The sequence below is a fragment of the Crotalus tigris genome, unplaced genomic scaffold (genome assembly GCF_016545835.1).
Source record: "Crotalus tigris isolate CLP2741 ecotype Arizona unplaced genomic scaffold, ASM1654583v1 scf7180000018806.1695572, whole genome shotgun sequence".
NCBI classification, from domain to species: Eukaryota; Metazoa; Chordata; class Lepidosauria; order Squamata; family Viperidae; genus Crotalus; species Crotalus tigris.
In genome coordinates, this window is record NW_024097205.1 from 1,016,312 (window position 1) to 1,029,605 (window position 13,294).

Sequence of the window (13,294 nt, forward strand, 5' to 3'; positions counted from 1 at the left end):
TGAAATCCACAAGTTATAAAAGGGCCAAGTTTGAAGACCCCTGATCAAAAGATTCCAGGCAAAATCAGAAGGTCTCAGACACAATAGGTTTTTAAACATTACAGCTGTTAATTGATTATATACTTGCAATCTGTCTCACATATAAACTATATCTGTATGATCAACCAGTCATCGCCTCCATTCTCTTTCATGTAAATCCTATATCAGTCCAGTAACTCTGAACATCCAATATTGGAGTGCTATGTCTTTTACTAAAATTTGTTACTCAAGAGGTACCACAGGATCTTGATTTCTGTTTTTTTGGGGGGGTGGGGTGGGGTGGGAATCAGAGAAAATCTCTTTAAGAAAACTATTTAAATGAAATATTTGATGTAAATGGCAAAGTGAATAATGTTTGGTGAGGCTGTTTGCATAGTGAATTTAGCTCTGTGTGTAATAACTACACAGCCCAACCTTCTCAGCTATTTTCCCACTAGCAAAATCATTGGGGAAGCTGGCAGGAAAGGTCACAAGTGGTTCGGGTGGTTCTCTCTGCCCAACAGCCTTTCTTTGGTTGCATGCATCATGTCCTTATTTCTCCCCTTTGCCCCCTCTTTCCTTTGTCCAATTGCCTTTTTCTCTCATCTTGCTTTAGATTCCCTATTCCCCTTCATCTTACTCCCCCAGTGCAATTATCCATCTTGGCATATATCTCTCCCACTTTTCTGTTTTTCTGTTCTCTGCTAGGAGCAGGAAGAATGATAATGTGAAAGGTGACTTTAATTTATGTAATCAATTATTTTCTAAATAGGTAACATTTATTTTAAAGCAATTTTTAGTTATTAATTCAATTATTGTAATTTTTTTGGGACTCCTGGCCCTGTCATTTCTTTGGAGCGTGAGTCCTGACAGGTGTATATATACACTCATACATATAAGCATACCCATATACATGTGTCATGCACACATTTATTGATTGAAAGGAAAAAATCTTTAGGATTCGAATTGGTAGATTTTGCAAACTGGGCTCTATGCACTAAAGTAGGGGTTTGCCTATACTTCTTATAATTCTTTTTATCTACTATTTAAGATCAATGCTGTCTTCCTTTTGGGTAGATATAATTCTCTCCTAAATTACATAAGAAGAAATATTCTGTAGTTTTTAGAACAATTGTTTCCTTTCATATATGTCCAGAACTGTTTAAAGCAGTGAGTGCTGCAAAAAGGAGGGATGGTAAGTTTTTATAAGCTCATGTTCCTTCGATTCTTCCCATTATTTCTCTGAATTTTTTTTTTAAAGAAAAATAGAGGTTCTATTTGAAGCATATACATGCTGGAAGGTAGAGAAAGAAGAAATAATGTTTGAACCCCATTTGTTCCTTCTTTATGTGAAAAGGTTCTAATAAATTCTGGTTCTTTCCACAGACAGAAGAGAACATTTTGTTTTGTGGATGGGCAAACTAGATTAAATTCCAGGTTTTGGTTATAATATTAGGATTTATTTATTATTGAGTCAAATTTATATTAGCCATCCATTTCACAATGCGCAACACTGGATGCCATATGACAATTGGAACAGCAAATATAAAAACAGGAAACATAAAAAATATAAAATCCAGATTAAAAATAAATATTATAAATATATACATACCTCAGCAAAGGGAGGATAAGAATGGTATTGGGAATAACAATGATATTGTATTTTCTGAGAATTATGATTTTCCTTCTTGAATAAATATATGCGCAGAATTAAATTTATTTCAGGGGAAGTTTCAGTTTTCCAAAACAAAATATCTTCATTTTATTCTAATTACATAGTTTATAGGCAAGCAATAAACAGCAAGATGTTTGAAATGGATATGAAAATTGCTGCAATGCATGTTAGGAAAAAACAACTTCATCAATTGCTACCTAGTCATGTCCTTCAGAAAAAGAAAAAGGTAACATTTGAATTAATTGATATTGTGATAAACTCTCCCTTGCTCTCTTTGTATGTTCCAGTGCTGTGTTGTTTTTTTTATAATTAATTATTTTATGTATGTACTGCTTTCCTCCCCCCCAAAAAGTATTCTTACGCATGAATAAGAAATGAATCCATTTACATTTATCCCATCTACTGTCTTCCTGGTTTAATTTTAACTTTTAGTTTTGGGATGATATTTATTCAGATGTAATTATTGGTATTTTAAATAGTTTGCATTGGTTAATAGGAGTAATAATAAACATTTGTACTCGAGTATCACAGTTTAATGTCTGTTAAAGATGCTACAGTATTAAAACTACCAAATTTATGAAAAATAAGTTATCACGATTTTGTTTTCTTAAAGCACTACCCTGGTTTTGCACCCTTTTTTACTAAAGCAGGAGGCAGGTAATGGAGAAGAGACAAAAAAGGTACAGGTAGTCCTCAAGTTATGTTCATTCATTCAGTTACCAAAGTTAGGATGGGGCTGAATGAAGGGACTTATGGTCCTCGAACTTCTGGCCATTGCAACATTTCCATAGTCTCATCAACAAAATCTGGGCACTTGGCAACCAGCTCACACTTAGGACTGGTTCCATTGTCAGTCAAGTGACCACCATTTGCAACCTTCTCAGCTATTTTCCCACTAGCAAAATCATTGGGGAAGCTGGCAGGAAAGGTCACAAGTGGTTTGGGTGGTTCTCTCTGCCCAACCGCCTTTTATGGCTGCATGCATCATGTCCTTATTTCTCCCCTTTGCCCCCTCTTTTCCTGGCCTCTCTTTGCTTGCATGCACCCTCTTTCTCTAGCCTCTTGTGCTCATACACACCTCATGCCTTCTTTCCTTGGCATTCCTGCACTTGCATGCACCCCATACTCTCTGCAACTTCCCTTTGCTCCCATTCATTTCATGCCTTCTTTTCCTGACCTCCCTGCATTTGTATGCATGCAGCTCATGTCCTCTTTCCCCAGCCTTCCTGTGCTCACATGACCCCTGTACCCTCTTTCCCTGGTGTTTCTGGTTTTACACTTCACCACAGCACCATCCTCCCCCCAATCACACACAGTCTACACTGGGTCTCATAGAATCGTACCCCACACTCCTTACCGGGGACTCCCTCCACTTCCTGCTTAATGGCCTATGACCCACACATTTGCAAATGGGACTGCCCTGATTGCCATCACTAAGCGTTGCAGTCCTGTGAAATTGTTCTTCACGACTACATCATTTAGCAATCCCAGTCCCAATTGCAGTTGTAATTTGAGGACTAGCTGTATATAAGGCCCACTGCTGCACAGCAAAAGTGGATTATGTTATTTCTATTTTCTAAAATTAGTACTCTGCTCTTCTGTAATTTCTGACTGGCTAACTACAAATAATACAGGAATGTAGCATTAGCAATGTTTAGATGTTAATTATAAAAAACAAAGCTTGTAGAAGTTTAGGATTTTCTATATCACTTTTATACCTCATAACATAATTGTAAGAAAACAGTAAATATTTATTTAGTATGCTTATTTTGAAAGCAATATATTTGCAGTGCATGAATGTAGTCTAGAACATCCAGAAAGAATGAGAATTTGTTAGGCAGATGTTTCACTTAACTATGATATTTTTTTTTATCAGAATTTACTTTTCCTGCTGGTGTCCCTGAACAAACTATAAAATGTTAATACTTGATAGTGCTTTGTTTTTGTATTACAATATGTATTTTTTAGTTCTTCTGAATTGCTTCTGTGATACATTATCTTCTTGGTTGTAGCATTCAACAGAAGGAGTCAGGTTGACAGCGCTGAATGACAACAGCCTAGACTTATCTATGGATAGTGATAACAGCACTTCTGTGCCTTCTCCTACCAGTGCTATGAAGACAAGTCCTTTGAACAGTTCTGGAAGCTCTCAGGGGTATTTGTCTCCAATGCTTACCTTAATATTCAGAGCATTATTAATATCTATAATTCTTACTGTAATATTTACACAGAGAATTTTTTAACTTTATATAACATATAATTTGTTTCAGATTTTAAAGCACTATAAATTTACAAGTTATCTTATTTCTTACTTCAAACTTGGATCTTTACAAAGATTTTGTACTGTACCCTACCATACTACTATACATATCCTAATAAATGATATTATTTAATAGATGGGCAGGAATCTATGTCATACACTATGCCATGATGGGCTTTAAAGGTAATTTCCTGCACTTTGAATTTCATTGAGAAGCTCAGTAGTAACCAGGGCAGCTTATGAAGCTGTAGTGACACATGGGCATACCAAATCAAGCCTGTCACTGCCTATGTACCTCTCTAAGCCTTTGAGCAGAATTCTTGATGGAGTTGATGCATCGTGCTGTTAATTTAGACATGCAAACTAGTAATCCGCCTAACTTACTGTAGTTATCAGTCATGTGTTCTACTTCATCTGGCCCATCTTTGCCTTTCTGAGAGGTAGTAAACCTCAAAGGTGTTAGGTGGAGGAGAGAGGGAAGAAATCTTGGTAGTAATGTCTTCCTATAATTCCTGTTCTCTGTTTAAAAATATTTTAGCAGAAGCAGTCCTGCTCCAGCTGTGACAGCAGCATCTGTGACCAACATACAAGCTTCTGAAGTCACTGTGCCACAAATAAATTCAAGTGAAAGCTCAGGGGGTAAGAAACCCACATGAATCTTCAAATTTGTTCCTAGATTATTGAAATCCATTTGTCGTGGTTAGATTTACAGTAGCAATTTATTTGAAGTGTAGGGTTAACCTATCATTTGCAACTTCAGTTCATTGAAATAACTAACAAAGCAGCAATAATTATTTAATATTTTTTTTTACTAGTAATTTATTTGCATGTTGCTTGGTATTACTGACTTTAGCTATGCACAGGCTTTGAGTGAAAGTATGTAAACTAAAACTTGAAAAAGGCAAGAGGGAGTACAAACCAGTCTTTCTTTGCTTGATTAATTCTAAGTAGGACTTGCATATAAGACAACACTAGAGGGTGGGGCTTAAATGTATGGCCATATCCCTTTCTCACTTGTATTGAGTTCACATATGCTCATTTAAGCACATGTTGATGTTTCTCCAATTCAGTTCAGTTTATTCAGACTATACTTTGCAAATAACTCTGTTTTTTTTTCAGCCTTAATATAGACTTGGTATTTTCTACATTTCTTCTATACAGAATACAGAATATGTGGACTATAATGTAGACCTGCTTTATCGTATAGTTATTATTTGGTCATCATTTTTTAGTTTTGTTCAGCATTGTGCTGATATGTGTATTCCAGATTTTTTAAATTTAGAACAAAAACCAAAGCCACTCTTGGGTAATGTCATAAATTTGGTGCTCGCAATTCTCCTTTGCAGTTTTTGATAGTAAACCTTGCAGAATAAATTACGTCAAATAAGAAGAAATCATATATTTTGATTAATTTACTACAATTAGTCATAAAATGTAACTGCCCTTAGTGAAGAATATGATTTGCTTGAAGAAAAGAATTCAAATGTTACTTTGCTTTTTGCCCATGAAGTCATAAATTAAAAATTGGATGACATTGTAAATAGTAAATTATATTTTGATAGGTACTTCAAGTGAAAGCATTCCTCAAACTGCCACACAGCCAGCCATCTCTCCACCACCAAAGCCTACCATCTCTAGAGTAGTTTCTTCAACCCGTCTTGTCAACCAACCACAGAGACCTTCAGGAAACACTGCAACTAAAGTAACTAGCCCAGTAGCAGGTGTGAAGAGGACATCATCTCCCCATAAAGAAGAATCTCCTAAAAAAATAAAGACTGATGAGGTATTTCTATTTCTTTGTTGGGGAAGCAGAACATTTTCTTCATTTTGGTGCTCTGAGATCTTGGTCAAGAAAAGACTGCCCATTCTTGAGAGGGAGAGAGAGATAATAAAAGAGTTAAAGAAATATTAAACAACATTAATAGCTTATTGCATGTTTACATTATAAATAAGACAGTTAATCACACCTAACATTCTTTCAAAAAGCATTTAAAGGTAAATTAGAAATTTAAAAAAACTATTAATAACTAGTCATAATCTCTGTTTTTCCATAATGAGAGATAGTATATATTTTGATGTTGTAACACACACACTTCTTCTTCTTGTGCCATATCCGTTATCAGACGTTGGCGATCATATTGGCGATCCTGTTTTATCAGCAGCCGCACGAAGAAGTGCTGCTGAGTTTTGTGCAAACCACTTCCTTAGATTTTGAAGCCATGATATTCTTCTTCTGCCTGGACCTCGTTTGCCTTTAATCTTTCCCTGGAGGATTAAATGGAGTATGCCGTATTTTTCTGGGTGTTGCATCACATGTCTGAAATATTCTAACTTTCATTTTTTAATTGTTTTGATGATTTCCCTTGGCTTTCCCAAGTGACTTTATCACCTCCTCATTTCTGATCTTGTCAACCCAGCTTATACATAGCACACACCCACAAAAATGTTTTATATATAACATTTTCTCAAAATAACACAAAAGTATTAAAGATGATTAAGAACCTGTTACATTAAAGCATAATGCAAACACAAAATGCAGCATTGCAAGCTAACTCTGCCAACAGCTTGGAGTTTGATCTTAACCGGCTTGAGGTTGACTCAGCCTTCCATCCCTCTGAGGTTGGTAAAATGCGGACTCAGATTGTTGGAGGCCATATGCTGACACTGTAAACTGCTCAGAGAAGGCTGTAAAGCACTGTGGAGTGGTATATAAGTCTAAGTGCTATTGCTATAAAATAGACCAGTATGTTGTAGAGGAATGAGTCAGAACTCAATACCTGAAATAAATGTTATACAGATGATTGGCTATTTATGCAATTATTTGAGCATGTAAAACCATGATAGCTGCAATTGAATGCTGATACAATTTCACAATGATGCATTTATGAACACTGATTATGTTAATTTCCTTCATATTTGTTATGCTCAAGCTTTATGGATCCTTATGCTCTTAACAGGTCTATACATACAACATAATTGCGATTAAATTCTGGATAGACACTTTATTTTTGTATCTTGGGCAGGTATTCTATTTCCTTGTGGTTATTCTGCTTTATTACAGGATGAAATGAATGAAGATGTTAGTTGCATTGATATGAGTGATCATGATAAAATGGAAACTAAGGTACTTTTCTTATACTATATAGCGGCTATATGTATTGAACATCCTCAGTTTTTAAAACTAAGATTTCATTTTTACTCCAGCTGTATATATTGTGAATCTACTCTTTGACTGAAGACATTCTAATACACATAAGCCCAATAGACCAAATTAATTGTCCATCTTGTTTGAAAATTCACCTTCACCAAGTCCAAACACATACATACCTTTGGGAATCAACAATGAAATCATAAAACTATTTCCTCCACTTGCTTCCTGCCCTTCAAAATGTATTAAGAGATATGATATCTCTTAGTAAGAGAGATTTGACAAAGATAGGGAAATCAGCCTCCAAAGTTTGAATCAAATTGACTAATTTATTTCTTTATAAAATTTATTGGCTGCCCATCTTATCATAGGGTAATTTTGGGTGGCTTACAATTACATCTTAGTTAAAACAAAAATATTAAAATCAAACCTTAAAACCAAAGGCACATGGGGAGGGCGGAGGTGCAGTGGGAGAGGGGTAAGTGGGATCTGTTATCAATCAACCACATCCATTGTGCTGATCCCCTGCTGGTGCCCCAAGTCAACTGGCACAGCCATGTTTTACAGAAAGGGTTGGGACCAACCTCATATTGGGGATCAAGATGTTCCAGAAGGAAAGAGCAACAGCAAAGAAGGCCCTCCTCCTGGACCCCGCCAGCTGGAATACTTGGGCTGCTTTTTTCCTCCTCTGCTGGCACAAGTGGTACGGGCCAATCCCAATGGGGTGAGGCAGTGCCTCAAGTAGCCTGGACCCATACCATGAATGCTCCATGATTATAGGAGTTAGTGTTGCTTGGAAAAGGGCTTCAACAGCATCAGGAAATCTACGGTTTCCCTACCATTTGCTTTTAATTTCTGTATGCTCTAAATCAGTGGTTCTTAACCTGTTTGAACAAATCGCCACCTTGAGCCAGTGAGGAAGTTGTCATCGCCCCCTCCCCCAACATAACCTCTCAATCACAACATAGGAAATAATTCTTCAATTTATGCAAACACTTTTTTTTTCTTTAAAATTGTCATCAGGACATATCGATGCAAATAGTTTATTTCCAGTCTTTTTCCCATATCTCAACTGTGTGAAAAATTTTAGTGCCACCCGGCACTTTATTCCCAAACTTCATAATACATGTATTTCATTATTATCTTATTTATTCAAGACACTTAAATGTAATGACCACTGAAAACAAAATTCAGTTGCAAGAAAGTGAAATGCCCGAAAAGAAAAACAGTAACATTTAATGATTGAAATTTAAGACGCAAAAAGAAATATAAAAAGGGCATAAGAACAAACCGCAATGCAGGAACTAAGAATTTCAAGATGAAAACTCTGAAATTAAATTAAGATTTGAGGAAAATATATATAGTCCCGCACACTGTAAAAAGGATTAAAAAGACGCAAAGAAAATATAATATCAAACTGGAGTGCACGCTAAAAGTACAATACAAAGAGACACACAAAATGTTTTACAGAGCACAACAAAAATTAGAAAACGAAGCTGAAAACTCAAACTGTGACATCAACATTACAACTGCGTCACAGGGGATAGCCACTCAGCATGTGATGTTTTGAAAGAAGCGCTCTCCCCTCCATCACTGCCCATTCTGGCCAATGGCCACTGTGGGTAGAGGCTGCTGCACAACGCGCATGAAGATAAGCGATGCGTATTCACATATGTACTGAAGCTAGCTGGAGGAACATTTGAAAACACAATTCAAACCACTAATAGCGAGCGATCTGATGTTTTTGTACAACATACACAGCGATTCACTGTACAAAAAAGTCTCAAAAGTGTCCCCAAAACATCTTGCTCCATCGCCCCCATATTGCCCCCTTTTTGTTCCTTCGCCCCCCTGAAAAACAGAATTGCCCCCTGGGGGCAATATCGCCCAGGTTAAGAACCACTGCTCTAAATGATTAATATTTGTTGATAGCTTAATGATCTAAAAATAATAAATAAAAATAAAGTAGTGATAATCAGGGATGTGCCAGGTTCTTTGGCTCAGGGGATTTTTCTGGTGTTTCCTGGAGTTTTATCATTGGAACACAGTTTTACATTCAGTTATAGATCATGCATCATGACAATTTCTTAGTAGCAGAATATAAAAACAGTCTTATATTCTAAACTGACATTAACAGCAACTGAAAACAATTATAATAGTTTAAAATTAAAATACATTTTAGTCTTAAAAAATCCAGGACAATAAAAGGCTCTTTAGTTGCAGCTGAAAAGACTACAGCATAGTCTTTAGACAAGTCTTGGTAGGCAGCTGTTGGTTGTTACTTGGCAGAAGCACTGAAAAAGGAACCTACAAAAGGGAACTCAACAATGTGAATCCAGTTCTTACTTTCTGCAAAGGACTTTTTCAACTTGTGGATGGCCAGTAGAACAGTTTTAGTCCATTAGAGCAACCAAAAAAGACAAGTTCAATATACCAGAAAATAACAGAATCTTGGTAACCACCTTAACCTCAATTACTTCACCCCTTACTTTGCAACCAGAGTATCCTTTGAAATATGCTTGGGACAGCTACAGATCCTCCAAGGAAAGTGGGATTGGTGAAATACCCCCTCATTCTCAGTGACTTCAACAGAATCAACCTCAAGGAGTTACACAACTGGGGCAAATTGTATTCAACCCTATGAAATCATTTTTTCAGGGCTCTGAAAATAGATGTTAGGATGTGCAATGAAATACAGGTAGCCCTCGACTTAAAACAGTTCATTTAGTGACTGTTCAAAGCTACAACGGCACTGAAAAATGTGACTTATGACCATTTTTCATAGTTACGACCTTTGTAGCATCCCCAGGATCATGTGATCACCTTTTGAGACCTTCTGATAGGCAAAGTCAATTGGGAAACCAGATTCATTTAACAACCGGTTTACTAACTTATCAACTGCAGTGATTCACTTAACAACTGTGGCAAGAAAAGTCATAAAATGGGGCAGAACTCACTTAACAACAAAAAATGTAAATTGAGGACTATCTGTAATTGTGTTTGAACTACTCCAGATTCTTTTCTTTCAAATAAATTTAATAAACTTTGTTAATATTGAAATGTTAAGATTCCAAATAACTCATAATTGAATTACAGCAATCTACTAAGAAATGTTGGCATACTTCTTTTCAGGAACTTTTTGATACAGAATCAGATACGGCCTCTCAGCAGGAAACTCTTCAGACCACAGTATCTCTACAAGCTCCTCAGGTACTAGAATGAATCTATTTCGGCATTTTGTAGAAATAAAAGCCTTCAACTTCAAATTGACTCCTGACAACTACATCTTTGCATTTTCTTGGGAGCACAATAGAAGCGGTTGTGTTCTCTCTTAGATACTACTTTGCAGTCTAGCCAACCAACTTGAATTAAGGTCAACCCTGCTTAGTTGCCAAGGTAGGCAAGACATTGCCGCCCCCTGAGGTATAAAGCTCTGATCTCCATTCTGAAATGTGGATTGATACAGATTTCTTTGCCTTCTGTCCCCTCATAGTGAATTCTGTGTAGTAGCTTCTACAGCTTTTTGACATAATTGAAGATTAATTACATTTCTTGAAAATAGCAGATTAGAATGGGAGTTATGGAATAACTCAGACAACAGTTAGTGAAGAAGCAGAGGAACATGAATTTGTTGTTCTGTGTAAGTTTTCAGAAATCAATGTTAAGTTTATTAGCATCATTCTGAAATAAATTGGCACTAACTAAAATTGGGAGGAAACTAAGATTTGAAACAATTACAACAAATGGAAAGTTTCACGTTTAACTTTTTAATAATGTATAATCAAAATTTTATCTAATATTTCTTCCTTTTTCTCTCTACCCAGAAAATGCCCAGTACCGATCTTTCAGATATCCCTGCTCTCCCTGCAAATCCTATTCCAGTTATCAAAAATTCAATAAAACTAAGATTGAATCGGTAAAACCAACCTCAGGGGTCCATAAACAGTATCTGCCAATTTAACCTGTTGTCTTCTAATACTGGAAAGGAGAACAAGGTGCAAGACGAGAATGTGAACACAGATGGATTTAGGTATATTTTGTGCACTTCTCTTGCTGGGCTATAATCACTTGATCTGGAAGTCCAGGTTCGTATTTGTGGAGCCAGGAGTACTATTAATGTGTTAGCAACAGTTACATTAAATTCTTTAAAGGATTACTGCCTATAAAAAGGAATGGGAATACTATTTCTAGCCATATTTGATGTACTGATTGGGTTTGTGTTGATGCATTGTTTGGAAGAAAAGAAATTCAGCTAAAACTGGCAAAAGAATTCCTTAAATGCACTTTTATGTACTTTTTTATTGGAATATGACTAATTTTAGTGCTTCAGCTTGATAGATTTTATTTTTATTAAAAAAATTCTTCAAAATCTGCGACCTTCAAATTAGAAAATGGCTTGATATATTGTATACTGAAGGTAAAAGTATGCATTGTATCTAGCTCAGTCACCATTAGGATGCAGCAAGCCCTTATAAGAAAATGACAAATCTTGAAGTTCTAAGTTTGGGAAAATACATTTAAAATATTTGACGGGGCATGATTAAGAAATTGACTATTTTTTATTTTGGGAGTTATTTTATGGTGCATACAAATCAGCTATCAAAAAGCAAATAATTGATTCTTTCAGTTTAATCAAGCCTTCTCCTTATTACCTTCCCATTCCTATTACCATATTTTTTGGAGAGGAAAAAGAAATGTTTGCATTTAACTCATGTTTTGTTTGTATGCACAAAATTGGACTATTGTTGTCAGTGAAATACTGGTAGTTTTTTTTTTTTAAAGCTCTGTAGCCCTTAGCTACAGATGCTACTTTCTCCCAGAAATGAAATACAGTAAATAAAGCGTGCCTGTGAAGCATAGTCCTGTTTTGACTGCTTTTTCATCATTAAGTATAAAAGTTTTGTATACTCCAGAGGAGTCCTGTCTGCATTACAAAAATTACATATTTTAAGGCAGATCTTACCTACTCTAGGGTTTTAACAGTTTTATTTTTAGGTAGCTCATCTGAAAGTAGCTTTACATTCTGAATGTTTAATTTTTTTAGAATCACATTTCTAGCAGGCACTTAAATGATCTGATAAAGCTCTCCTTAACCAGTTGTTTTTGCTTTGTTCTGTAGAGCTATAAAATTATTAGCAGCAAGTTTGTTTAAAAATGGAAATCTCTCATGACTAAACAGAAAGTGTCGAATGCCAGTGATTATCAGATAGAGATAACAAACTACACGTAACCTTGATTTCAGCAAAATTAAGTGGGATGGTTAAACTGCCCTTCCCATTTTTTCTGATCAGCATGTTTAATAACTTCCTTCCCTGCATTGTGCTCAATCCTTCTACATGTGCATTTCCATCTTAAAGAAAAATTAATTGCTCTTTCCCTTTTCCCTATAAGTTAATTTTCCAAAGTCAAGAGAATGTAGCTTACTCCCTACCTATCTCCTCAGCCACGCAGTAACCGAGATCTTTATTTTCTGCCATTTTGTCTATGATGTCTAGTATAAAAAAATTCTTATCCCTGCCCTCTTCTGCCTCCAGTGATCCAGCTTCCACCCTCTTAAATTTTCCCACACCCTCCTTGCTCCTTCTCTTTCTCCTGCTGCCCAAACAAGAAGGGTATCAGTTGAAGTGTACAAGCTATCTGTGCATTTTGTGTAGCTATGGAGTTTAAATCGAACTTGCCAGGCACAAATTTAGTCTTGTTTACACATCAGGACATCTTTTTTCCCCCTTCATTTTATTAAACGTTTCATGTATCTGCACCAAGTTTTGCCAAGCTGGAAACTTGGAATCTTTCCTGTATAGTGACTTTTTAATTCTAGTTTTCATAACCTGGAGATCAGACTGTTGCTTTCGCATGATGTACGTAGGTGTCTCATGACTGGAGTTGCTTTGTTTTATAGTATCTGTACTCCTTGTATTTTTCAAGAGCTATTTTGTAAACAGATGATGTATTTCTCCATGGAAAACAATAAAAAAAAAACAGCACAATCCCACAGTTGCTTGGTTTCTTTTGAATGCATAAATAGTGGTATTCCACAATTACTAAATTAGTTTAAATGTCTTTTTCTAAATAAGAAAACTTAGATGTGAATACAACACTGCTAAAAGTAAAAGAAGCTGATTTAAAACCATCCACTAATAATATATATAGTTGGAATCTGTATTTTAAAAAAAGTGAAATATTACTTCCTGGC

The 13,294-nt window shown here is 35.8% G+C and overlaps 1 protein-coding gene across 1 annotated transcript in view; it reads left to right on the forward strand.

Annotated features, from left to right (window-relative positions):
* PAPOLA (poly(A) polymerase alpha) overlaps nt 1-13,090 on the forward strand; it is a 59,220-nt gene extending 46,130 nt beyond the window's left edge. Inside the window, exons 16-22 of the mRNA XM_039356208.1 lie at nt 1,798-1,919; nt 3,706-3,848; nt 4,492-4,592; nt 5,516-5,736; nt 7,015-7,077; nt 10,234-10,311; nt 10,926-13,090. Coding sequence (XP_039212142.1) covers nt 1,798-1,919; nt 3,706-3,848; nt 4,492-4,592; nt 5,516-5,736; nt 7,015-7,077; nt 10,234-10,311; nt 10,926-11,021 — 824 coding nt within the window. The 3' untranslated portion in view covers nt 11,022-13,090. The remainder of the gene's footprint in view (nt 1-1,797; nt 1,920-3,705; nt 3,849-4,491; nt 4,593-5,515; nt 5,737-7,014; nt 7,078-10,233; nt 10,312-10,925) is intronic.
* Nucleotides 13,091-13,294: the final 204 nt, after the last annotated feature.